The following is a 27,995-nucleotide window of genomic DNA, read 5'->3' as shown; positions in this document are numbered from 1 at the left end:
GAGGCTGGTGGCTCCGATTTCGGTGGGGCTTTGCATACATTCTGGGTGTCAGAACCAACCAGCCAGAACTCTGAAGGAGCTATCCGAGGTGCTGAACCCTATCCCCCAAATCGGTTCAGCGCCTTGGGTCGCTCCTTTAGAGTTCTGGCTGGTTCTGACTGAAACCCAGAATGGAGTCACAGGCCCACCGAGGTCAGGGCCGTCAGCCTCCGCTGACTCGCACATTACAGCCAGACCTCCCGAGACCCTTTCTGAGCGCCCCCCCCCCCCGTTTGAGGAGGAAGGAGGCGGCGTGACCCCGCCCTCAACGCGGCGGCTTCCGCCAAGCCGTCTTTCTCTCGCGCCGCCTTTTCCGGCTCGTGTGCCAGAGACGAGCCGGCGAGAGTGGCGCGCGGTCGCTGGGCTGGGACGCGGTGGGCGACAGCGCGGAGCGAAGGCGCCGCCTGAGGGGGTTCCCCATGGCGACGGCGCGTGTTCGGCAAGGCCCCTGCTCTTCCCCTTCCCTTCGTCGTCGTCCTCCTCCTCATTCCGCCGCGCCGGCCGCGGCCCCGCTTCGGGCGAGCAGGATGTGAGGAAGAGGCGCCGCCGCTGCGGGTAACTTACTGGGCCTGAGGCGGGTGACTCCCCTCTCGGCTCCCCGGCGCGTCCGGCCGCAGGAAAGCGAAGCCGGAACTCGTGAGGGTGACGCCGCGTAGCCCAGGGCCAGCTGGCTTGCCTGCTTGCCCCCCTTCTTCACCTGCAGCCCGAGCTGAGGGTTGGACCCAGGCTTAGTCGCAGACGCGTTGAAATCAATAGGACTTAACTTAGTCATGACTAATTTAAGCCCCTTTGATTTCAGTAGGTCTACTCTGAATAGGACTAGATCTGAATCCAAGCCTAAAAGTTGTGGCTTTGTAGGTTCTCTGTCGCCTTTAACTTATGCTATTTACCATTTGCTAGCACTAGACCTTAAACTACTGTACAGACTATAGAATGGACATGTAAAGGGGTGGTAGCTGGGATAATGCAAAGAATCGTATGGCACTTTTAAAGACCAACCTCCGATTGATTTAACCTGTTAGTGTTTAAGGAATCACAAGATTCTCTCTTGTGTGGGTTGTGGTAACAGGCTTTAAGAGCAATCCTATGCACAGTTGTCTGGGAGTAAGCCCATTGAACAGAGTGGGGCCTATTTCTGAGTGAGCATGCATAGGATTGTGTAGTAACATGGTAAACATGTTACCAGGGATTTAACAATCTGTTAGAACATGGATACAGCAGGGTGGCAGAGGCCAGACAGGAAAAGTACAGGGAACTTTAGCCACTCTCTCATACTAGCTTTGAATTCTTACCTTTCCTCCTAACCTTCTCAATGTCTGTCAAGATGTTGGCTATGTTTTCCGCTGCCCTATTGTATAAAGTTAAGGTGTGAGTGGATAGATTTTTTTTATCATAGTTCCAGTGACTGCATATTAGCAATGTAGGTCTGACATCCCTTAGGGCAATAGTCTTCAACCTTTTCAGACACTGGACTTGCCTTTAGTCCAAACAAGCAAAGGCTTGTGTTTCTTTTCTTTTTTACCATATCTGCGAGGTGGTGCTGCTGCTGCTGGTATGACCAGCCTTAGGTCATACCAGCAGTAGGACCAGCCTTACTCAACCTAGTAATGGGTCCCAACTCACAGGTCGAAGATCAGTCTCTTACAGAATTGTTGTTGTTCAGTCGTGTCCGACTCTTCGTGACCCCATGGACCATAGCACGCCAGGCCTTCCTGTCCTGCGCTCTCTCCCGGAGCGTGCTCAAGTTCATATTCATTGCATCCGTGATGCTATCTAGCCATCTCATCCTCTGCCGTCCCCTTCTCCTTTTGCCTTCAGTCTTTCCCAGCATCAGGGTCTTTTCCAGGGAGTTTTCTCTTCGCATTAGGTGGCCAAAATATTGGAGCTTCAGCTTCATTATCTGTCCTTCCAATGAGCAGTCAGGGTTGATTTCCTTTAGGATGGACTGATTTGACCTCCTTGCAGTCCAGGGGACTCGTAAGAGTCTTCTCCAGCACCACAGTTCGAAAGCATCAATTCTTCAGCGCTCAGCCTTCCTTATAGTCCAGCTCTCACAGCCATACATTACTACTGGGAAAACCATAGCTTTGATTAGACGGACCTTTGTCGGCAAGGTGATGTCTCTGCTTCTTACTATGCTGTCTAGGTTTGCCATAGCTTTCCTCCCAAGGAGCAAGCGTCTTTTAATTTCATGGCTACAGTCACCGTCTGCAGTGATCTTGGAGCCCAAGAAAGTAAAATCTGTCACTGCTTCCATTTCTTCCCCTTCTATATGCCAGGAAGTGATAGGGCCAGATGACATGATCTTAGTTTTTTTAATGTTGAGTTTCAAACCAGCTTTTGCACTCTCCTCTTTCACCCTCAACAAGAGGCTCTTGAGATCCTCTTCGCTTTCTGCCATTAGGGTGGTATCGTCTGCATATCGGAGGTTGTTGATAATTCTCCCGGCAATCTTAATTCCGACCTCTGATTCATCCAACCCGGCATTTTTCATGATGTACTCTGCATATAAGTTAAATAAGCAGGGTGACAATATGCAGCCTTGTCGTACTCCTTTCCCAATTTTGAACCACTCGGTTGTTCCATGTCTGGTTCTTACTGTTGCTTCTTGACCCTCGTACAGGTTTCTCAGGAGACAGGTAAGGTGGTCTGGTACTCCCATCACTTTCAGAATTTGCCACAGTTTGTTGTGATCCACACAATCAAAGGCTTTAGCGTAGTCAATGAAGCAGAAATAGACGTTTTTCTGGAATTCTCTTGCTTTCTCCATGATGCAGCGAATGTTGGCGATTTGATCTCTAGTTCCTCTGCCTCTTCAAAACCCAGCTTGTACTTCCGGTAGTTCTCGGTTCGCATACTGCTGAAGCCTAGCTTGTAGGATTTTGAGCATCACCTTGCTGGCATGTGAAATGAGCGCAATTGTGCGGTAGTTTGAACACTCGTTGGCGTTGCCCTTCTTTGGAATTGGAATGTAAACTGACCTTTTCCAGTCTTGTGGCCACTGTTGAGTGTTCCAGATTTGTTGGCATATTGAATGCAGCACTTTAACAGCATCATCTTTTAGGATTTTAAATAGCTCGGCTGGAATACTGTCATCTCCGCTAGCTTTGTTGTTACTAATGCTTCCTAAGGCCCACTTGACTTCACTCTCTAGGATGTCCGGCTCAAGTTCAGTGACCGCACTATCATGGCTATCAGGGACATTCAGATCTTTCCTGTATAGTTCTTCTGTGTATTCTTGCCACCTCTTCTTAATCTCATCTGCTTCTGTTAGGTCCCTGCCTTCTTTGTCCTTTATCATGCCCGTCTTTGCACAAAACGTTCCCTTGAGATCTCTGATTTTCTTGAAGAGATCTCTAGTCTTTCCCATTCTGTTGTTTTCCTCGATTTCTTTGCATTGTTCATTTAAGAAGGCCTTCTTGTCTCTCCTTGCTATTCTCTGGAACTCTGCATTCAGTTGGGTATATCTTCCCCTTTCTCCTTTGCTTTTCGCTTCCCTTCTTTCGTGAGCTACTTGTAAAGCCTCATCAGACAGCCACTTGGCTTTCTTGCATTTCTTTTTCTTTGGGACGGATTTCGTTGCTGCCTCCTGAACAATGTTACGGACCTCCGTCCATAGTTCCTCAGGCACTCTGTCTATCAGGTCTAATCCCTGAAATCTATTCCTCACCTCCACTGTATATTCATCAGGGATATGATTTAGGTCATACCTGAACGGTTTAGTGGTTTTCCCTACGTTCTTCAATTTAAGCCGAAATTTTGCAAGAAGCAGCTCATGATCTGAGCCACAGTCAGCTCCAGGTCTTGTTTTTACTGACTGTATGGAGCTTCTCCATCTTTGGCTGCAAAGGACATAATCAATCTGATTTCCTTCTCCTTTATGAATACCCTACTCCTTAAGGACTGAAGGTTGTTTCAGGGATTTATCATGTGCCAAAATGAAAAATGTAAGGGATAGTGTAGGTCCTTCTCCATTGTTTTTTAGCCCATAACGTGGAATTCATTACCAACTGAAGCTGACTTAGACATCTCTTTGATGGTTTTCTCTTGGCTGGTGAAGACATGCTATTTCAAAAAGCTTTTGCTGGCATTTTTTATGGCCCTATTGTTTATTTGTTTTTAATGGCCTTATTGTTTTGTATATGGCTTGTACTACTGCTAATAGTTGTGCTGCTGCTTTTTTACTATTGCCTTCTGCCAGCTTATCATATTTTAGGGTGTTTTTGATTTTATACTTACCCATATATTTATTAGTTTTTAGTCTTTGACTGCTTAAATTGTGATTTGTGTTGCTGTGATTATGGTTATAAATATAGGTCGTCTTTTAGGATTTGACTTTGTATTGGTTTTATAGCTTAGTTGTCTTGAATACCTTGGTACTGAAGTAACTCATAAATACTAGAAGTAGAAATTGTGTGATCTGTGTTAGTACATATGAATATGGAGCTACCATGTGGTTCTTCTGGATTCAATAGAGAACAAGCATTTGTATATGTGCTCTGTGGACTGTGGTTATGTCAGCAATTGTATATAAAGAACTGGGTTGAGTTTCAGATCTTGGATGTAATCCTGTGTCTGTGAAGTCAGGAGGAGTCAAATGAGTTCCCTGAACTCTCTACTGAATAGAGGGTACATATACAAGATTGCATCCAGGGTCTGAATCCAGTCCCGAGTTCCTTCCTTACAGCCATTAAATTCATCAATATATGCACAAGTGTACCTGCATATAATGTTTGCACAGTGCAGTATGCAAGCAGTGTGAATGCTTCTGTGGTCTCTTTGTGGTTTTGCAGTCATAGGTACCTGAGTAATACAGTGTCATATATTGTTTTGTCTTAGCTTGCTTTTACAAAACATGTTTCCACTCACATCTTGCCTATGCCTCTTCTGCTCTGACAGGTCTTTGTTGCCTATGGGTTTTTTAAAAAATGAAATACAACCTGCACAAGTACAACCTGGGGTAGGGGGTGGGGAATTGCACATTTGAAACTTCTAATATGATCAACTCAAACATGGTCAAATAGGTTAGAGGCAGTGCGGCGGAGCAGTGTTATGCAGTGCTGAGCATGTATTCTGAGTCCACCCAGCAAGGGGGATAATATCATCCTTGAACAATTGGCTGGGGTGTATAGGCTGGCACTCTAGTCATTTAAATTGTTTCTATCAGACCACATTCAGAATGTGATCAGTTGGGAAGCCAGCTCAGCACCATGAGAATTGATCTGAGGTGTTCTTCAGCATTACTGCTGATAGTTTGATATATAGAGAGCTTTGGAACTGAGTGTTGTCTATACGCTGATGACACCCAGTTCTATATTCTTTCAATTAAATACTCAGGAGCAGCTGTTTCAGGGCTGAACCAGTGTCTGAAAGCTTTGGGCAAGTGGATGGGGTTAAGCAAACTGAAGCTGAATCCAGACAAGACAGAGGTGATGCTAGTACTTATTCTGTTCTTCATCTGATTAGGCATCCTGGGCCCTACCTTTGTTTTTGGCAAAGAAGGTAGTGTCAGTTGATAGGAGTGTCTTTTATAAGCTGCGATTGTACAGGATCTTTTCCCTTTTTGAAGCAAAAAAATCTAACCATATTTATTAATCTTATGTAACTTTAAGGATTAACTACTCGAATACATTTTACAGGAGGCTGACCTTGTTAGTTTTAAGTGCAGTGTAGATATCTGAAAAGGTGTTTTTTTTTTAGCTCAAAGTAGCTGAACTGTTTAGCGTCAAAAAATCAATATGTGCAGTTACAGTGCAATCCTGTACATGTCTACTCAGAAGTAAGTCCTGTTGAGTTTAGTGGAGCTTGCATCTAGGTAAGTGGCTGAAGGCCTATATACACTTACCTGGGAATAAGTCTTACGTAGTATGTCCGAAGAGGAACAGTCATCTGAAAACAGTCAATTACAACTTGGATTTTAGATATGAGAAGTACTTGTTCTAGTAGTTACCCAATTTCACTTGTATTGTATTTGTTATGTTACAAATTAATGTTATGAAACAATTGTTTTTTTAAAATACAATTTTTGCAAATTATAGTGCTGAAAAAGATCTGTTGCAGAAAATATTCTACACACTTCACTTGTTTCCACTCTGATCCCTTAATACTAGAACTCCTGCTCCAACCACAGGTAAATGACTTGAGAAAGTAAACTTGAATCCACTTTATGCTCACATAATAGTTTATTTGGTTTAGGAAAAATCTTCTGCCTCTCATGGTATCATATGATTTGACTGTAAAAATGCAATACTGCAGGGAAGTAGCAGTTCTTTGTGCAGATTTTTATTATTGTAATGGTCCCAGGGTCCTTTGTGCCTTATAGAAACAGCGTCATGTGACATAGTCATGAAGGACTTTCTATAATACTCTAACGTGTCCAGACAAAAGTTGCTTTGTTTAGATAAAGTCAAAAGTTATATGCAGCTGAAGCAGAATGGTTTTGTAAAAATGCTAAGCTAAGCACTATTCATAGAAATAGTGGAAATCTACAAGCTGACAGTTCTACCATCTCTACATGTCTTTATTTTGCCCACTGCCTGAAATTTCATGGCTGGATCTGAGAAGACAGCTTAAAACTAGTGTGCAGACTTACTGTTTTAAGCTGTCGAATGAATATAAAATACCCAAGAATGTTTGCTGTAAAACAGTTTGATCAGCATGAAGTAGCCTTAGTTTTCAGAGTTGCTATTTCTATAATTTCTCTGGAACAATCACTTTGCACTGCTTTAGAGCTGTAAAAAGCTTTTAGTGAAATGCTACTGAGCAGGGAGTTCAAAATATCCAAGTCAAGGTTGTATCTTGTGTGAATAGGTTACCCGTTGTTTCTTTTTCCTTGTCACTATAGATCAGCCTTCCCCAGCCCGCTGCTCTCCAGATGTGTTGGACTGCAAGTCCTATCATTTCCAGCCATTGGCCGTGCTGGCTAGGAAAAATAGCAGTTGCCCTCCAGTACGTCTGGAGGGCACCAGGTTGGGGAAGTTTCTGCAGATGCTTAACGGGATAGCTAGGCTAACGTCATAGTAACGCTTGAATTTTACAACTTATAAACCACTCCTTAGTGAATCTAGGTAGATAACTCTAGAAAACACAAGATGTGTTGTGTGTTTCTTTTGTAGGCGGTAATTTCTGATAAGGTGAATAAGCCCTTAAGCAGAAACAAAACTGAGAATCATGTGGTAAGTAATACACTACTGCCTAGTGACTGAGAACATTATTCATTTCCTAACCATTAAGCAGCCCTAGTCTCTCACTATAGATGTGTTGTTGTAGCCGCAAGATCTTCCATAAGGTTAAGCAGTGAAATGGGCATAGTGTGGAAAGCAGAAACTGAATTGGGGTCAGGAGGAGGCAATAACAGTTTTGGGGAGCTGACACCTTGCAAAGGCAATAGAGTTTGAGCAGATGAACCTGGGACTCTAAGTTTAGCGACCACCATGAATTTAACTAACTAACTAACTAACTAACCTCTGCTGGTGGCTGTTTATATAAACCTTTAAGTTCCCTTTAGGGAGAACATTGGTGAAGGATGAAAGATGCTTGCAAAAGAGTGTTCTAGGCTACTGTTAAAATGCAGACATTCTGCTTTTTATGATGTATGTTCTGTGAGAACGTTCAGGGGTCTAGTATTCTTAACATCTTCATAGAGATCTTGTACAGCAGTGTTACCTACTTGTTCTTATATTGGGGATACTTCAGATCATCATGAATGATGCAGTCAACAATGAATGCTGTGGCAGCTAATGATATAAAATTCAACAGACATAGATAATTTTGGAAGCCTGGTTTGAAAAACTTTACCTCCTAGTTTTTGCTTGAAAGCTGTGATGTATTTAGAGATACTTATTTTAAAAATTAGCATTTAAGGCATGTCATATTTTATAGGTCCATATAAGTTAATCCATCTAAGTTAATAGAAAACAAGTTTAACTTTGCTAGCTAGAAATGTATGAGGTTAATTGCTTACAGTTTATTGAATTATTCATAGATAACTGTACATATTAATTGCACTATCAGACAATGAAGGTCGTATTTTAATAATGCTTCATAATTGTACATCAAAGCTAAGAAATATTTTTGAATGCATATACTAGTATGAAGTTAATATGCCAAATAGGATTAAATGACCACTCCAAAGGCACACAAAAATGGCATGTACCAATAGCATTGCCAGCACATAACCAAAAATGCATACCTATTGCATGTAGATATGCAAATATTTAGGGCTGGGGTGCCATTTAGTCCTGCTTACTTTGCTTGAAGGAAAAGCAAATTCCCATTTCTTTATGATACAGAAAATTTAAGTAGCTGCTGAAAATAATCACCTACTTTCTATTATTAGAAGCTGCCTTATACTGAGTCAGGCCATTGGCCAATCTAGCTCAGTATTGTCTTCAACTTGTCAAAAGCTGGGACCCTCCCACAATCCCATCCTGCAACTTGGGTCCCACTTCCAAGTGTCTATAAACTTCGGTCAAGCCCAACAGCAAAGGGTTGGAGCCTATGCACTGTGGGGTGGAGAGGAATATTAAGAATTATGTTAAGGTATACTACTCTTACATACGCTTATAAGTCCCCTGCCACCAAGCAGTGATCTATAATTTATACTAATTAAGACAACACAGATTATCATTGAACAATTCAGACTCCAATTGTGTCACAAGCCCAAAACAGCAGGTCAGCCAACTGCCTTTCCTATTTGAACTCTCAATCTCACTGCCAAGAGAGGATATGGGAGGGAACAGTTGAGCTGATGCCCCAGAGAAGGAGGAGAAGGGACTCCCTTTCAGGGCTAGTGAGCAGAGAGAGTGCAGAGCAGGGACAGGATGAGGGCAAGGATAGAGAGGCAACTGCTATGTAATGAGGAAAGTTGAATAGGAAAAGTTGGGGAGCCAGCATGATGGGTGGGCAGATTTGAAAACCAGGAAGCCTTGGAGAATGGGGACAGCTCTTGGACACAGAGCACTTGGAGAGGGGCTGTAGGGCAGAGGAAATGCAGAAGACCTTTTTGTGTCTCAGCTATTTTTTCAGGTTTGATTTCCACTGAGGCCTCCCCATTCAGTGGATTCGGGGAGCCCATGCAGGGACAAAAGGAGAGCTCTTGGCAGCAGATAGTCATACAGCCAGAGCACATGATTGAGTGTGGACAACCAGTGAGGGGATTCTACTGCTGCTTTGCTTCAGTACTTCAGTTTATTGCCTCCCTCCGTCCCTGCCCACACACCCAGCACTACATTATTATGTGTACAAAGGGAAAGAGTCACCTGGAGCCCCTTGACTTCCTCCCAGCCCCAGAGAGCGGCATAACTGCTGTCACCTCCCTTCTCCCTCCTCTCATGACTCACAGCCTCAGAACACTGAGAGGTTTCTGCACACGTGCAGAGTACCATGCTGTGGCCTGCAGCTAACCACAGCTTGTGTTGGGTAAAGGAAGGGCAAAGGTGGACAGAACACCCCTGAGGCTCATGCATGCAGAGCTCAGTTTTAGCCAAAAGGTGGCCACTGTACGTGCTACTCTTCTGCATAGCACTGCTTCGCCCCACTGCCTCTTCCTCCAGGCCAATAGGAGGAAGTGAAGTGGTGCACCAGCAGCACACATTCATTTTCCACGAAAAAGAAGAGGCTGCTCTTCCTCACAACATAAAATGGTGCTGGCAGCACTTCAGCAACTCAGTCGAGGTTGGGTTGGAACCTACTTGTCAGTCCCAACAAGCAGAGACTTAGAGTGGTCTGTGCTGATTATCCAGGGTTTCAAGGAGGGTTTTTTTCCAGCTTTACTTGGAGATGCCAGGGATTGAAGCTGGACCTTTCTGCAGATAAACATGTGTTCTACAACTGAGCAACAGCCCTTCCCCCACCATTGTTTCCTTATTAATAGACATTTTTGAGACTGCATATAATATCCAGATGAAAGAGGTTCTCATGTTTCAGTGAGGATGTTCTGTATACTAATAAAAGTGCTATTTTAGTATTTACCTACTGCAGGGTTTTTTGTGGTTTAGTTGGAACCAATGGAATGATTTCACTGATGGAGGCTGGCGGCTCTGATTTTGGTGGGGCCGTGATTCCATTCTGAGTTTTGCTTAGAACCAGCCAGAACTCTAAAGGAACTATCCAAGGTGTAGAACCTATTGTAGTGATAAATTCAGCACCTTGGATAGCTCCTTTAAAGTTCTGACTGAAACCCAGAATGGATTCACAGCCCCACTGAAATCAGAGCCACCAGCTTCCACTGGATTTCACTCTGCCTGCTCTATATAAGTAAATTTAAGTAGTATGCTTTAGTGCAGAACCAGCCAAGCTATTTGGTATCTGCATTCTTAGTAGGACAAGAACTCTTAGTTACTGCATAAGTGAAAGCTGAGGAGTGTGGTGTGTTAGTGGGAATGCAGTATTGGACTGAATGTTCAGTTGATGACCAATATGTGGCTTGGGAATGACTGTGGCCTCTATACTTTTGTGCTATTGTAACAGTTAAGAAAAAACTAATTCTCAAAGTAAATTTCTTGTGATTACATGCATACTTGAAACCATACATGCATTATGGGTTAACTAGCAAGTAAATAGCAGCCCCAAAATTTGTCTTGGAAATCTAAGCTCTTCTGAGGGTGATCATGCTATCAAACATATAGCTAACAATAGTGGAGCCTGTGGCCACTCAGCTTGCTGGAATATTCACCAGGGAAGTAGCATATCTCTGCCACCAGTGGCTTGAGCTAATGCAGATCATATTTATTAACATACTTAAATAAATTAGTTGCTACCTCTTAGCTCATAATATGTACCTGATGGAATCATGCTTTATAATTAATTAGTGCTACAAGTTCTATATATTGTTGTGAACTACCCAGAGAACTTCAGCCACTGGGTGGTATAAAAATGCAATAAATAAATATAGTAATACAAGCAAAAGCCTATAATAGTACAAACTTTTGAAATCTTAATGTATCTTAGTATGGCATACCAGTCCCTGACCTTCTTCTGAGGGAGAAGTCTATTTTTCCTATAAAGTAAAAGAAAAATACAGCACAGTGGTACATATTTGATAGTTGCAGATAATTTTCTACTGATCATTATCCTTATGAAGTCTGACAGTGCTTGGTCAAAAAACCCAAGATGAGTTGTAATGCACCTTTCCAAGTACAGAGCCTACACCAACCACAGTAGTTCACTATGTCTCTAATGGCAAACTTCTAGAGAGTATTTAGAGCAATAGAGAGGAAGCAAATGATGACGAAATACAGTGCCTTGCATAAGTATACACCCATTCCCCTTTGAGTCTTCCACATTTTGTTGTATTACAACCTGCCATTAAAATGGATTTAATTAGGATTCCTTGTCACTCATCTACACAAAATAGTCCATAATGTTGAAGTAGGGAAGAATCTACATATTTTAGAAAATGATTTACAAATAAAAAACTGAAAAGTCTGGATTGCATAACTATTCACCCCCTTTGCTGTGGCACCCCTAAATAAGTTCTAGTGCAACCAACTGCCTTCAGAAGTCACATAATTAGTTGAGTGGAGTCTGCCTGTGTGCAATTCAAGTGTCACATGATCTCAGATTAAATGCACCTGTTTCTGGGTGGCCATAGAGTTTGTTGGAGAGTGTATCTAAACAAACAGCATCATGAAGACCAAGGAGCTATCAAAACAAGTCCAGGAGAAAGTTCTGGAGAAGCACCAATCAGGGTTTGGTTATAAAAAAATAATATCCCAAACCCAGAACACCATTAAATCCATTATTATAAAATGGAAAGAATATGGCACAACAGCGACTCTACTTAGAGAAGGCCGTCCACTAAAATTCAGTAACTGGGTAAGGAGGGCATTAGAGAAGTACCCAAGGGGCCAGTGGTAACTCTGAAGGAGCTGGAGAGATCCACAGCTGAGATGGGAGAAACCGTCCATGGGACAACTATCATCTGGACCTTCCACAAAGCTGAGCTTTATGGAAGAGTGGCAAGAAGAAAGCCATTGCTGAAAAAAAAACCCATATCAAATCCTGTTTGGATTTTGCGAAAAGGCATGTGGGAGACAAAGCAAACATGTGGGGAAAGGTTCTCTGGTCTGATGAGACCAAAATTTAACTTTTGGGCCTTAACACAAAACGCTATGTGTGGCACAAAGCCCACAGTGCTCATCGCCTGAGAATACCATCCCCACGGTGAAACATGGTGGCAGCATCATATTGTGGGGATGCTTTTCATTGGCAGGGACTGGGAAACCGGTCAGGATTTGATGAATGGAGCCAAGTACAGGGCAATTCTAGAGGAATACTTGCTTCAGTCTGCAAGGGACCTGGGACTGGGGCAGAGGTTCTCTTTACAGCAGGACAATGACCCTAAACACACAGCCAAAATTACACTGGAGTGGTTTAAACATAAGAACCTGAATGTCTTAGAATGGCCCAGTCAAAGCCCAGACCTCAATCCACTGAGAATCGTGGTAAGACTTGAAAATTGCTTTTTTACCAATGGCCGCCATCCAACCTGACAGAGCTTGAGTAATTTTGCCAAGAAGAATGGGCAAAAATTGCAGGATCTAGATGTGCAAAGCTGGTAGAGACTTACCCCCAAAGACTCACAGCTATAAATGCTGCCAAAGGTGCTTCTACCAAGTAGTGACTCGGGGGGTGAATACTTATGCAACCCACAAATGCCAGTTTGCCTTTGTTTAACCTTTGTGCCACAATATCGAAGGGGGGATAATACTTGCGCAAGGCACTCTAAGCTACATGCATGAGTTGTGGCAAGCTTCAGGCTTGCAAATGCATGGTGTGTGTCAGAGGAAGAGATTGAAAGCTTCTGCTTTTGATTTCAAAATAACCAGGGTTCTTATTATATCTGAACTTAGGATACTCTGGTTAGTTCAAACTAGTTACTTCAAACAAGTCAGTATCAAACCAAGGGTTGTTTACCTAATTTGTTCACTAACTACAGTTTAAACTAGTTCCCCAAATTCAAATGTAACGGGGAACTCTGGCTAGTTCTAGTTCAGCCGCTTTCACTTTCCTCTTGTGCACAAAAAAGAGGGGGAGCGCATGAGGTTAAGGCTCATTGCAGCTCAGAGGTAACCCCAAACCATAGATTTAGTGTTATGGCAAAGAGGTCCTTATTGTGCTGAAATTGACATGTGTTATTCAGGATTTATTTGTTTTCCTAACTACAGAACTAAGCTACAATCTTTTACATAGCCCTAGAAAATGAGGGAAACACTATATAGTTTTTTAAACACGCATGTTACCCACATGCTCACAGTGTTTTAAAAAAGAAATAGAGAAAGTGAGCATGAGACAAAGTTACTATCCTGCAGAGTTCAGGTTGACATCCTTTATTTTTCATTGTAGCCCGTTTGATTAGTGAAATGGAAGACAAATGGCTTGAAGAAATGTCTGTAAAATGTCACCAAGGTAAGGGAGTATTTTTTTTGTAGAGATCACACACCAAACTTGATAGGTAGAAATACGCCTCCTTGATAATAAAATGTGGGTACTATAACTGCCCTAGTTTTGAAATTATGTGCAAGACTGAATTTAAAAGCTGGGTGTGTTTGAAAAAATGTAGTCAGACTTGCACAAAGGATTTGCAAAACAAGGAACAAGTTTTACCATGAGGAAATGGCTTTTATGTTCTCTTGGAATAGTAGTTTTTTGGGAAAAAAGTTCATTGTAAGCCTTCCAAAAGACGACTGATCACAAACATTAAACTGTTTATGCCATAGAAAAAGAACTAAGAGTTCTCAAGATTTGTTTCTAATTTGGAATACTTATCTATATGTTACCTTCTTCAGTCATACCAGTCTAAATAATTTGCTGTTCTGAAAGATATAGAATGGCAGGGGGCAGAACTCTTTCCAAAGCAGAACAGTTTACACATCATGATAAGCCAGGGTTTCAGAGAATCGTGGCTTATTGTGTCTAAGTTAGAGTGTAGGTGAATGCTCCCCAGTCACTCCCTCTTGGCTCCTCCTGTAATTGGGAGGGTCAAAACAAACGATGGACCTTCCATCCATTGCTTGTTTATTCTGTTGTCTATACCAGAGATTCTGTCTTGTCTCTCCCCAAACAAGCCAGTTATAAGGCATGGTTTGTTGTTAGCTTATGACTCCAGCTTGTTTGGGAAGAGACAAGCCAGAATTCTTAGTTTGGATGTCACAGTAAAGAAGCAATGGATGGAGGGTCCATTATTTGTTCAGGTGGTTCCCTTTGCAGAAGGAGGCATGTGGGAGCAATCAGACAGCATATACAAGCACACTGATTGATTCTGAAAAGCCAGAGTTCCCTTGGAATCCTGGCTTGGACATGCAACCTGGCTCATGTGTCACACAGAAAACCTTAAAGAAGCATGGTGACATTATAAGAACAGCAATTTCTGTACCTTAACATGATTGTATCTCAAATCAAGATGTACCTTTTATAAAATTACAATAAAATTTTTTAAAAGCAGTAACACGGTGGCTGGAAAAACCCAACAACTGTCTCTTGAGGAATAGGCCTTGGAATGAATGTTCCTTAGAAAACCTTCAGAGATTTAATTCAGCCAGTTCTTTTGAAGGTACAGTTTACACTATACTTGTGGGAATGTTGGAAAGGTGTGTGTGTGTGTGTGTGTGTATATCTGTATATATCTGGCCAAACACTTTCATGCTCTGTCCATGAAAGGCCAGCAGCCCCATCCTCAGAGTCTAACATTTAGTGTGATTTTCTGTTCAGAGTTGACAAGACATCTGTCACAACTGGCCTCTCAGTCCATGAATGTCCTATGCTTGAGGCATTGGGACAGTCACCCGTGGTGGTCTGTTCCTTTATCCTAATAAACCTCTGACATCTAGCTTGATTTCCATTGACTCACCTTGTAACAATTTTTTTAAAATGGTTTATTTTAAAGCTACAAAATCTTTGTTCACTACTATCAATGACAAAGGACACCCTTTTGCATTGCGTTCAGGCTGTGCTGTATTGTCTGTTTCTATCTGGCCTATTACTTTGGAGCATCCATATTTAGCTGAAGAATAAATATTGATAACTAGATGTGTTTGTAATAGTGATTCAGTCCTAGTATATGTGGACAATGCACCTTACTGGACTGACATATAACTTATAAGAGAACGAAACTGGTATCTTTAAAAAAACCCAAAAAACCAATTACAGCTTGTTTCATTCAAAGTGGTTATTATGAAACTTGAAAGATAGATTGTTCAGAATAGCATAAGCTGGTCCGCAAAATACTTGTGTATGTTTCTGTTGTGTCCTGCAAAATTGCCTTGGTGCTCTTCCTGTTGGGTGTGGTGCTACAAAGGAATTCTGCAAGAAAGGTCTTATTCACCTTCATTATTGATCCTTAGTCATGAAATATCTCTAGAAGCTATACATGTCACTTGCTCTCTAAGGTTAGTCACACCCTACCATTTGAAGATGCACTTCTAAAATGAATTTGCCTGTAGAAGCAAGAGATGAGCAGCTTGCTTAAACATGTACTTTGAAGGAAATTCTATAAGGTTACCATCCTCTGCATATTTAGACAGAAAGAAGTTCTGCAATTCCCAGCATTCCTCAGCCAGCCATGGGGAGTGCTAGGAGTTGTAGGACTTCTTTCTGTCCGTAGGATTATGCCCTAAATGGATTAGCAAAATTATTTATGGAGTACAAAGAATTCCAAATGTACTATTTTCAGGGTTTTGCAAAATTTAAATCTGAAGATCATCTGCCTGGCCTGTTAGAGAGCCACTGTCAATTTATATTGACAGAATGCATATGTTTTAATTTTGACGTGATTTTTTGGTGCTTGAATTGCTTGTTCTGTGGTCTTTGGACTGGAAAAAAGGAATGATTTATATGTTCTACATTTTGGAAGTCTTAAGTTTACTGGAATTAATTTATTAATCGCTTTTCAGGGTCAAGCCCTCACAAAATGACATACACAAAATGTGAGAAATAATAGAACATTAGGCAGATATGTAAGGTGGATACAACTAAATAGGAGCATGAGAACTGCTTTAGATAATGCAATTTGCTTAAGGAAATGCAGTAGTACAAGTATACATTTTTATGGCCTTCTAGAATAATAACTAAAAAGTAAGTAAAACGGGGTACCTCAACTGTGGGGCTACTACCAAGAAGGCCCTGTCTTGTGTGCTTACCAACCTAACCAATTTTGCCAGCAGGCACACAAGCAGGACTTCTGGTGCTGCTCTTAGATTATAGACAGGATCTTATGGGTGAAGATGGTTATATGAGGAGGGTAGTGGTTTATAAGATAATGCATGTTAGAGAAAATGAGTGTGATTCTACCATGATATTTTATAATATAAAGCCAAGACGGGAATCTGAAATCAATAGGTAGTAGAATTAGAACACATCAAATATTTCACATCAAATAGAAGTGAGTTCTGCAATCACTGCAACATGTTGTGAAAATACTACTTTTCCTAATCTGAAGACTATAGAACAGGCAAGACAATGTAGTACTTTACTTGCTGCCTGCTGCTGCTTTTCTGTAGCTATTTTTTCATGGGCTATGCACCTGTATCCCCAATCTGTACTTCTGAGGTATCTCTAGCTGGTGATGTGCTTTTTTTCCTCTTGAGACTTGCCAGAAATCACCCCTTAAGGCTGTCAAAAACTATTTTGCCAGTGAAGAGGTTGGCGGGGGGTAGGGGGTTGCTTATCTCTCTCTGTAAAAAGTAATGTTTGTCTGTATGTCCGCTACAGACTCGAAAACCATACATCTGATTGTTATGAAACTTTCAGGATTTGGTGCTCCTCTGTCTGGAATGGTTTTAGGCATAGTGAAAATTTTGGTGGCCAATCAAAATTTTTGAAGATTCACTTCTTTAATAGAAGTGTTTGAAAACTGCACACCTGAAGCTCCAAGTCTGTGAAACCTAGGCACTTGAAACTTGGTATGCAAACTAAGGGGACCTTACAGGTGTGCACTGTTGTTTTTTAATTATTATAATTAATTTAAATGTATCTGTGTGGTTGAAGCCTGTAGTACCATATTCATTCACTACATGGCAGACTTTCTTAACCAGGATATAGTTTTGCAGTTAGGGTTGGCGGAGAATTTCTCCCCGAAACTTCGGGGGGCCGAGCGCCAACGTGTTTGGCCCCCCGAACAAGTTTCGGGGAGAAATTCTCCGCACACCCCCCCGGGACGGGACTTACCTTTCCTGAATGTCGGTCCCGGCGGCAGTTTGTCGGGTCTTCGTCAGGGGCGGGGGCGGCAGCCGATCTTTCGACCGGCTGCCGCCGCCGCCATTCCAATAAAACTAAAAAAAAAAAACCACGCCCCCGTGATAGGCTACGTGACGATTAACGTAGCCTATCACGGCTAGATTTGCAAAGTCAGCCGTGATAGGCTACGTAAATCGTCACGTATCCTATCACGGGTGACTTAAAAAAAAAACGCGTATGCAAATGGCGGCCCCCACAGGGAGCCGCCATTCGCGTTCCTTATTTGGTCGCTGTAGTCTACATAAAGATTACGTAGACTATGGCGAAAATAAGGGCAACGCTATTTGCGTTGCCCTTATTTTCGCTGTAGTCTACGTAAAGATTTACGTAGACTACAGCGACCAAATAAGGAACGCGAATGGCGGCTCCCTGTGGGGGCCGCCATTTGCGTACGCGCTTTTTTTTTTTTAAGTCACCCGTGATAGGCTACGTGACGATTTACGTAGCCTATCACGGCTGACTTTGCAAATCTAGCCGTGATAGGCTACGTTAATCGTCACGTAGCCTATCACGGGGGCGTGTGTGTGTTTTTTTTAACTTTTAATTTCGCGGCCGGGCGAGGCGCCTCCTCCCCGGCCTGAATTTCGGCCGGGCGAGGCGGGAAGCCTCCCCCCCGGCCTGAATTTCGGCCGGGCGAGGCGGGAAGCCTCCCCCCCCCGGCCTGAATTTCGGGGGGAGAGCAGCGAAGCACCTTCCCCCCACCGCGAAAAGCTGCGAGACCAGGTAAGTGGGTTTCGTGCACCCCTATTTGCAGTTGATACAGTTTGAAGCCAGGAGAAAGTAGTCTGAGGGAAAGACTTATACAGCTACCCCCTCCCCTCTTCTGCTGGGCAGCCCCGCCCCCCGAGGGGATGAAGTGCACAGACCTCAAGGAGCTATGGGGGTCACCACAGCAGGGTCTGTGCCTAGGGGCCGGGACAGGGTGTCCAACTCTAGCAGCTGCATAAGTTTGCTTGAAGGCTTTGCTGTATCAAACTAAAGGCTGTTCCAGCCCGTGCAAAGCTGGGTCCGCGTGCTAGTGAATATTTAATTCTAATATCATAGTTTGTTGCAGTGTGGACTGCACAGGGTTTGAGCCAGCCAGCCATACCCTTTTCCAGGATATTGCATTCCATTCTGCTTCCCTCCCAGCCGTGCCCTGCTCCCTTAGTGATTTTTCCCCTACAGATTTTATGTTCTTCTGCAAACCTTGGACTTCCCCTGAGCCTGATGATACCTTCTTCTTACACGGATAGTGGTGTTTTGGCTACATAAGAACTTAGGTGATATAGAGATGTAATAAATAAATAAAATCCCTGTGCTGCCTTGGTGCAAATGTTCCTTTGGTTAAAGCCTTTATCACAACTGGCCTGCCTAAGCAAGACTGATATCTGAAAAAATTATTGGCCGCTTCTTACCTTCTCTGACTCTCATCTCCCCTAGAATGGTGTAAGATACATGTAAGGATTTTCTTATACAGAATAGTTTATTTCAGGAATGCTGCTCTTGCATCCTAAATTGATGGGTGCAGTACAACCTTATTCAGAAGTAAGTTTCGTTGTGTCCAGTTGTGCTTACTTCCAGGTATGGGTACAGAGGATTGCTGCTTTAGTTTCATTGAATGCCATCTTTTCTTAAGTACTGTTACTTTTCTCACTAATGCCATTCTTGCAACGCTTCTACATTTATCCCACATATTTTATATCTGCATTGCAGTGTCAAAGGAGTTGAACTGACCCTGTTACTGGTCATAACAGCTCACAGTTTTGTAAACATTAAGAAATAGACACACATGCTGACCCTGCAGTTATTTTGGGCACCTGGGTGGGGGTGGGGCTTAGGCACGTATGGGGCCAATTTGCCGTAGAGAATTCATATGTGTTTCATTAGCTTCATGTACTCTCATGTTGAGAGTGGACGTACCACTTCCACTGAAAGGAATGCAGTAACTTCAGGAGGCATGCACAGAACTATGGATTGCATCTCTGTGATGAGCCTTATTGTAATGACATATATTTTTGTCTTAGGTTTCAATTTGGTATCACCTTGCCTCAAGTACCGGCAACAGCTCTGTTCCTTGATCAATGTGACAGTTTGGAATGCTTCAGCAACTGACGAAATGATCGAGAGTAGTGGAAAATATGATTTCTACATTGGTCTGGTACTGGCAATGAGCTCCAGTCTTTTCATTGGTGGGAGCTTCATCTTGAAGAAAAAAGGTCTTCTTCGGCTGGCCAGGAAGGGCTCCATGAGAGCAGGTAACATTTTGCTTGGTTCAGGCAGTGATTTCTTAAATAAAACAATGCTTAAGGGAAGGCTGATTTTTTAGTTAAGCTCCTGGCTATATTTGGAGATTTGTGTCAGACACAAGTTGTTTATATGCATATACAAAATAAACTCTTTCTATGAAGTTTTCTATTATTTCATGCAGAATTTGGCATATGCGACAGAATTCTGAGAATCTCCACTCCCTTTTTTCTTTTTAAAGCCAGTTTCCAACCTTTATGGCCTCCAGGTGTTGTGGCCTCCAACTCCCACCAGCCCTACCCAGTATAGCCAATGGTGAGGGCTGATGGGAGTTGGAGGCCAAAACATTTGGAAGGCCACAAGTTTTCCACCCCTGCTTTATAGTTTTAGAGTTGAAAACATGGAGGCTGTGGTCGGCTTCACATGATGTGGGAAAAGAATTCCTGCTATTTCAGCCTTCCCCCAACCTGGGTCCCTCCAGATGTTTTATACTATATCTCCCACTATCTTTGACCATTGGCCATACTGGCTGTGGCTGATGAGAGTTGTAGTCTTCCCCAGGTTGAGGAAGGCTGTGTTACTTGCTTATTTCTAAAGGCCATCAAGCTATGCAAGTAGCTGTTGATGCGTATGTGCACATTTGGATCTGTATGTGCACATTTAAAAAAACCTGGACAGTAACTTTTTCTCTTTTTTTAAAAAAAATAGGACAAGGTGGCCATGCATACCTTAAGGAGTGCTTATGGTGGGCTGGACTCTTGTCAAGTAAGTAACTGGAGAGACTAAAAACTGTCGGTATGCTGTGAACCCATTATAGCAATATGAAACAGAATGGTCTAAGTGGGAAAAGCCAGTAATGGAATGCTGACAATTAATATAGCCATTGTGAAAGAGGTTACATTTAGATGATGGGGAAGGAAGAACAGAATGGGGCCTAGGACAGAATAGGCTGTATGCTGGAAAGGGGGTAAGATGGGGGTTTGGAGGCAGACAGTAGCATTTTATGACGTTTTCTATCTGTTTGCTTTTACAACAATATAATTAATTAATTAATTTCATTTCATTTCTATACTGCCCAATAGCCGAAGCTCTCTGGGCAGTCTAGATTCTAATCCTACAGGAGGGGAATTGAGAAAATGACTTTCATATTGGAAACCATAGATTTTCCTCTTACAAGTGTTCATTTTATATAAAGTAGTGGGGCACTGTAATGAGAATTTAAAATGTAACCAGAAAACTGAAATGCACTCTTGTTGTGCGTTTCTTGAGAGACCATCCAGCTGTGAGCCCTGCAGGACCTGGACCCTGTTTCTCTGCCTGCCTCTTTCTACCTGGCGTAACAGGGTAGGGCCCCAACCTGACTCCATCTGTAAAGGCCGCCTGCTGCTGAAGGTGCCAGAGACCACCTAGCTGTGAGTGCTGCAGGACCTGGACCTTGTTCCTATTCCTGGCTCTCAGGTGGCCTGAGTATGTGCCTGGGAGGGAGGATATTGGGCCTGTTGAGGGGACCTGTTAGGGGGCCAATCAGTATAGTGACAGAGAGAGAGATATGGTGTTGTGAGGACTTGCCAGGTAAAGTTATCTGGTAACTGGCCAGACAACTTGTCCAGACAGTCAATGGCTGTGCTGTGTTCTGGGCCTCCCCACACCCGCAGATTTGGTGGTTGCCCTATCATCCTGGCTTCAGGCAACCGGATGCTGCTTTTAAATGCCAGATTGGTTCAGAATAAGGCCCCCATAATCCATGACTTAATAGTGGATGAGGCAGCCAATCTGGCATGTGTAACCAAGACCTGGCTGGGTGAACAGGGAGGAGGCAGTCTGTCCCAGCTATGCCCACCAGGGTACTTGGGCCAGCATTAGGAGAGGCTTGAGGGCTGGCGGGGGGAGGGGCAGTGTCACTGTGGTCCATAGGAATTCCATCTCCCTCTGCAGGCTCCCTGTCCACGTGACTACTGGTCTGGAGTGTTTGCACCTTGTGTTGGGTCAGTGGGACAGATTAGGGATTCTGTTGGTGTACTGCCCCCCCGCCACCCCGCTCAACAGACTCCCTAGGTGAGCTGGCGGAGGTGGTCTCGGGTGTGCTGCCGAGATCCCCCAGACTGTTGGTTCTGGGGGATGTCAACATTTATGCTGAGGGCACCTTGCCTGGGGCGGCTCAGGATTTCATGGCCTCCATGACAATCATGGGACTGTCCCAACATGTCATTGGACCAGCACATGTAGCAGGGCATACTCTAGACCTGGTTTTCTCAACTGGACATGGAGATGGTGATCTGAAGGTGGGGGACTTTGCATCAGCCCCTTTGTCATGGTCAGATCACTGCCTGCAGAGGTTTAGACTTACAGCAGCTTTTCCCCTCTGCAAGGGTGGGGGACCTATTAAGATGGTCCACCCCCAGAGGCTAATGGATCCGGATGGTTTCCAGAGGGCTCTGGGGAAGGGAGAGGGGGGTTCCGGCTGATATGGCTGGCGCTCCTGTCAAAGCCCTGGTCGACCTGTGGAATGCAGAAATGACTCAGGCGGTTGACACAATTGCTCCTGAGCGCCCTCTCCAGAGCTTGTATGGCTCTGTGATATACCCCGGAGCTGAGAGATGAAACAAAATATGAGACAGCTTGAGTGCAGGTGGAGAAAAACTCATAGTGGATGCAGTCGACCCTGGTGCTTGTCTGTGGGCAGGTATATTCAAAGGCAGCGTAATGGCAAGGAAAAAGTATTTCACTGCCTCTATTCATCATTCGTATGCCACCCAGCGGAGCTTTTTAGGGTTGTCTGGGGCCTTTTACATTCTGGCCCTAAGGACACTATGGAACCATCTGAGGCCCACTGTAATGCACTAGCTAGGCACTTCCAGAATAAAATCTCTTGCATCTGCTGGGACTTAAGACTCCGGTATTACTGCAGATGAATCTGGTGAGGTATCCGGAGCACAGTCTTATCCAGTTTTCTTGGATGAGTTTCAGTTGGTACGGCTCGAGGACACGGACTAGATGCTTGGACAGGTTCATGCAACCACTTACATATTGGATCCTTGCCCCATCTGGCTAATAAAAACTAGCAGGGAGAGAACAGCCGGCTGGGCCAAGGAGGTGATTAATGCCTCCTTGCGAGAGGCAGTGGTCCTGGGCTGCCTGAAGGAGGTGGTGGTGAGACCACTCCTGAAGAAATCCTCCCTAGACAGAGAAAACCTTACTAATTATAGGCCGGTTGCAAATGTTCCTTTCCTGGGCAAGGTCCTTGAGTGAGTGGTTGCCAACCAGCTCCAGGCACTCTTGGATGAAACTGATTATCTGGGTCCATTTCAATCGTGGTTCAGGCCAGATTTTGGCACAGAAACAGCCTTGGTTGCCCTGTATGATGATTTATGTCAGGAGAAAGACGCGGGAGTGTGACCCTGTTGATTCTTCTTGATCTCTCGGCAGCTTTCAATACCATCGACCACGGTATCCTTCTGGGATGGCTGTCTGAGCTGGGAGTGGGAGGCACTGCATTGCAGTGGTTTGCTCCTACTTGGAGGGTCAGCTCCAGAAGATGGTGTTTGGGGAACACTGCTTGGCCCCGTGGATTCTCCAATATCGGGTTCCACAGCGGTCAGTTTCGTCCCCCATGCTGTTCAACATCTACATGAAATGGTTGAGTGTGGTCATCCGGAGTTTTGGAGTGTGTTGTCATCAGTATGTTGATGACACGCAGCTCTATTTCTCCTTTTCATCTTCTTCAGGTGAGGCTGTGGATGTGCTGAATCAGGGCCTGGCTGTGACAATGGAGTGGATGAGGGCTAATAAACTGAAGTTCAATCCGGACAAGACTGAGTTGCTGCTGGTGGGTGGTTCTGCTGACCAGATGGAGGGTGTTCAACCTGTTCTGGAGGGGGTTGCACTCCCCCTGAAGGAGCAGGTCCATAGCTTGGGGGCCCTTCTGGAACCATCTTTGTCACTTGAGGCTCAGAGTGCCTTCTACCATCTTTGGTTGGTGGCCCAGCTATGCCTCTATCTGGACAGGGATAACCTAGCTTCAGTTGTCTATGCTCTGGTAACCTCCAAGTTAGAGTACTGCAATGCGCTCCACATTGCGCTGCCTTTGAAGATGGTTTGGAAGCTGCAGCTTGTTCAAAATGCAGCAGCCAGATTGATAACAGGGTCCAAACATATAAGACTGACTCTGGCCTGCTTGCACTGGCTGCCTATATGCTTCCAAGCACCATTCACGGTGCTGGTTTTAATTTATAAAGCCCTACACAGCTTGGGACCACATTGACAACATGCCTCTCCCAAAATGAACCTACTTGTATGCTTCATTCAGCATCTAAGGTCATTCAGCATCTCCAGGTGCCTCCTCCAAGGGAAGCTCAGAAAGCAGCAACGAGGGAGAAGGCCTTCTCAGTCGTGACCCCCCATCTGTGGAACAAGCTCCCTGATGAGGTCTGCCTGGTGCCAACATTATTATCTTTTTGGCCCCAGGTCAAAACCTATCTCTTTTGCCAGGCATTTGGCAACATGTGATGAGTTTTAATTGGTCATGGATGTGTCTTTAGTTATGACTGACAGTTCAAAGTTGTTTTTAGGTACATGTTGTTCATGTATATTGTCTGCATGCTTTTATGTAAATGGCTTTTAAACTTTTTATATTGTATTTATTGTTTTAACTTCTGTAAACCGCCCAGAGAGTTTCAGCTATGAGGCGGTGCAGAAATGATGATGATGATGATGAAAAAAAATCATCTAGGAGTTAGCTTTGAGTCTGCTAGTACTCAGTTTCCATGTTGGTGAAAGGTAGTTTTGTATTCTCTGCAGGAACAGATGGTCAGTTTGTTTCTTTTTATTTGTCTTAACACCCTTTTGTTTTTAAATTTGTAGTGGGAGCTGGTGAAGTTGCTAACTTTGCTGCGTATGCATTTGCACCTGCTACATTGGTGACTCCATTAGGAGCTCTCAGTGTTCTTGTAAGGTAAGAAATATAGCACTTTCAGAGATCCAGAACTGCTGTGTTGACACCTTTCTTTAGCAAGTAGTACAGTACAATCAAAGCTTTCTATGTTAGAAGCATCACGTGTTCATTAATTTCTCAGTCTATCATGGTGTGAAATGTTTTTGGTATGACAATCATCCAATTAAACCAGTAAGCAGCAATTTTAAGTGTACTTTCCCCTTGAATCTCTCCACATCCATCATTACGTCATTCAATTTTAAGTGTACTTTCTTTCCCTTTTAATCTCTCCACATCCATCATTACTTCATTCAGCCTCTTAATCTTCCTGCTATCCCCCACCCCAGTAGTCTTCATAAATTTAAGTAGTACAGTCCTGAGCATGTCTACTCAGAGCATATCCTGCTCACTGTCAAGTAAGTGTGTATAGGATTGCAGGCTTAATCATCTACTGGATCATTTTGAGTGCCATTTTCTTGTGTCGCCCTAAAGTTAGACAATGGGATTATATTTGTTTAAAACATTTATAGGCTAGCTTTCCATACACTCGGTGTATTATTTTTTATGTTGGCTGTTCTATCTCTTTTTTATTCCTGACCTATATTTGCCTTGTTCACTAATACAGCACACTTAACAACACAATCTTATGCATGCTTACTTAGGTAAACTCACTTTATTTGATGGGCTTACTCTCAGGTACATCTTCATAGGATTGCAGCCTAAATCAGAGGTGGGCAGCTTGTGGCTCTCCGAAGGGGTGTTTTTGGCCAACAACTCACCATTGGCTATGCTGGCTAGGGCTGATTGCAGATACAGGCCAAAACATCTGGAGAGCCACAAGTTGCCCACCTCTGGCCTAATTCACTAGTTTCAGTGAGCTTTCTTCTCAGAGTAAGATCTCTTCCCAGCGAAGCTTAAGCCAGTAGAGAGAACCCATTGGTGCATATGTACGGTTAAGACTATTTGTCCAAGTACACATTACTTTACATTTATTAACATTGAATTTGCCATTTTGTTCCATTACCCAATTCAGAGAGAGAACTGGGTAAGTCTCTTGCCTTTTGTAGAACTCATCGATCTGCTTAGGTTTTACTTTTCTGAATGCTTTGATATTGTTTGCTACCTTGATAATATCAGTGTTCCTCTCCTATCACTCTTGTCATTGCTTATGAATAAGTTACTCACACTGGATACTTTTTAGAGGTAGAAATAAATTATATCCATTTAGTGTGTTGTATGAGTTGTAATTGGATGTAGTGTTTTCCCTTTTGGAATTATTTGGATTATTTTAGTTTCAAAACATTCAGATTAACAAACTTTAAAAGGGCTTTACACAATATTTTATTAAGAATAAGTATATCCTGCCTACCGACCCTGACAGAATCTTTAAGGTGGCTTTCAATATTAAAAAAAGAACACACAAATAAAAATGGAGCAATTAGAATCTACAACAAACTAGTGTTGTAGACGTTTGCTAAAACCTCATTTGTGAAATACGTGATTAAGGGTAGTGTTTGACTTCTGATCTATATTTGTATGTTTCAGTGCCATTCTCTCATCATATTTTTTAAACGAAAAGCTTAATCTACATGGAAAAGTTGGGTGTTTGCTAAGTATACTGGGTTCAACAGTGATGGTCATTCATGCACCACAAGAAGAGGCAGTAGAAAGTTTGAATGAAATATCCCGCAAGCTAGGTGATCCAGGTGAGAGAATACAATGATCTTCTCATTAAAGTAATAAAACAGCAACACACAACTCAAGAAGATACTGTATGGCTTATTTTATAGCTGTGAAGTGGGAGACTGTAGCAATGAATAGTTAAGGTGACTTTAGTTTTGTGTGTTAGCCTGTGAAAACTAGATGTAGGTATAAACTCCCAGCTGTTCAAAAACTAGTGGGTATTGAGAGAGGTTTGTGCTTTTACAATATAATGTGCTTGTGCGGTCCTTGTAGCTTATTGCAAGACTTTTCCCTTCTGTGGCGTCTCTCAGCTGAAACTCTGCTGCCATCATTATGGCAGTGATGGTAAAGAACTGCACACCAGGCCCAACAATACCCACAGTTCTAGAATGCATTTCTCCAGCCTTTACCAAGTCAACATAAATTTAGCTAACAGCTAGCACCGACAGACCCACAGGCATCTTTATGGTGCAGCCTGTATGTTATTTTTCTGAAAAGCTGGGTTTTGCAGAGTCCTCTTAAAATGTATCAAGTTTCTTGAGAAGTAGAACTCTGTTGTAGAGATGGCCATGACTACTTGGGTCTTCATGTCACTGTTTGAATCTTAACTAGATACAAGCTGTTTAATGTACCGTATTTACTGTGTCCCATGAAATTCTGGCATCAGTAGAGAGCAAGCTCTAGAGCAGCCTTCCCCAACTTGGTGTCCTTCAGATATTTTGGATTTCAACTCCTGTCAGCCTGGCCAGTGGTCAGGAATGCTTGGAGTTGGGAGTTCAAAACCTCTGGAGGGGCACCAAGTTGGGGAAGGTTGTTCTAGAGTAGCAGCACTTTGGGGTGTGTGTGTGTGTGTGTGTGTTTTACACCCTTAGCATGTGTATTTTATTACTCCATATGAGTCAGCTGCACCTTTTCTTCTTTTAATGTTGCAGGTTTTGTGGTCTTTGCAACAATCGTTGTAATTGTGTCCTTGATAATGATATTTGTGGTAGGACCACGGCATGGGCAAACCAACATTCTTGTATACATAACAATCTGCTCAGTCATTGGAGCTTTGTCTGTTTCCTGCGTAAAAGGCTTGGGCATTGCTATAAAGGAACTTTTTGCTGGAAAACCTGTGCTGAAACATCCTTTGGCCTGGATTCTGCTTCTAAGCCTTATTGTCTGTGTTAGCACACAGATCAACTATTTAAATCGAGCCCTGGACATATTCAACACTTCTATTGTGACACCAATCTATTATGTATTCTTCACCACATCTGTTCTAACTTGTTCTGCTATCCTCTTCAAGGAGTGGCGACATATGGCTGCTAATGACATTATTGGCACATTAAGTGGCTTTCTCACTATAATAGTGGGGATATTTTTATTGCATGCCTTTAAGGATGTCAACTTCACTCTAGCAAATTTGCCTGTGTCTTTACATAAAGATGACAGAGGAATAAATGGCTGTCTGCCAAACGCGTATGAACGCTTTAATCACGATGAAGAAAGTGCAACCCGGGTAGGTGATCTACAAGCCACTGAAGGAGTGTCTTCTAGGAGAAATGGAAACCTGGCAGCACCTTAAAAATACATCTCAAGAAAAGAGCAATTCTGTAACTGTGTTTCATTGTGAAATGTAAATTCTAAGCGCTTCTCAGAAACAGATGTATTTAAACAGTATGTATAGACAATCGTGTGGGGGTTTTTTTAGATTTGACTAGCTTGGACCAACAATGGTGATGGATTTTTATTTGCCTTACTTTTCATTTAAAAAAAATACTAAAGGACCTCAAAACATGTTTTGCTTAAGTTACATGTGAACATGTAAATATTAAACTTTGGTTTGACTTATTGCACTAATGACAATTTTAACAAATAAATGCTTTATTTCTGCATG

At 43.0% G+C, this 27,995-nt stretch overlaps 1 protein-coding gene across 5 annotated transcripts; it reads left to right on the top strand.

Moving 5' to 3' along the window:
• Window positions 1–366: 366 nt before the first annotated feature.
• Window positions 367–27,995, top strand: NIPA2 (NIPA magnesium transporter 2). Of its 5 annotated transcripts, XM_084844325.1 has the most exons (9): window positions 367–594; window positions 6,078–6,169; window positions 7,155–7,214; window positions 13,387–13,449; window positions 19,281–19,511; window positions 20,209–20,265; window positions 24,361–24,451; window positions 25,976–26,136; window positions 27,046–27,995. In XM_084844325.1, the coding sequence occupies exons 4-9, from the start codon at window positions 13,404–13,406 to the stop codon at window positions 27,681–27,683; spliced, it is 1,224 nt and encodes a 407-aa protein (XP_084700451.1). In that variant the 5' UTR covers window positions 367–594; window positions 6,078–6,169; window positions 7,155–7,214; window positions 13,387–13,403; the 3' UTR covers window positions 27,684–27,995. The 5 variants fall into 5 exon arrangements, with proteins under 5 accessions (XP_084700451.1, XP_084700452.1, XP_084700454.1 ...); XM_084844326.1 differs by lacking the exon at window positions 7,155–7,214; XM_084844328.1 differs by lacking the exon at window positions 13,387–13,449.

The sequence above is a fragment of the Heloderma suspectum genome, chromosome 3 (genome assembly GCF_057233095.1).
Source record: "Heloderma suspectum isolate Gila_16-S chromosome 3, 16-S_ref, whole genome shotgun sequence".
In the NCBI taxonomy this organism is placed as follows: domain Eukaryota; kingdom Metazoa; phylum Chordata; class Lepidosauria; order Squamata; family Helodermatidae; genus Heloderma; species Heloderma suspectum.
Note: the sequence above shows the minus strand (reverse complement) of the source record. Positions and strands in the feature narration are given on the sequence as shown.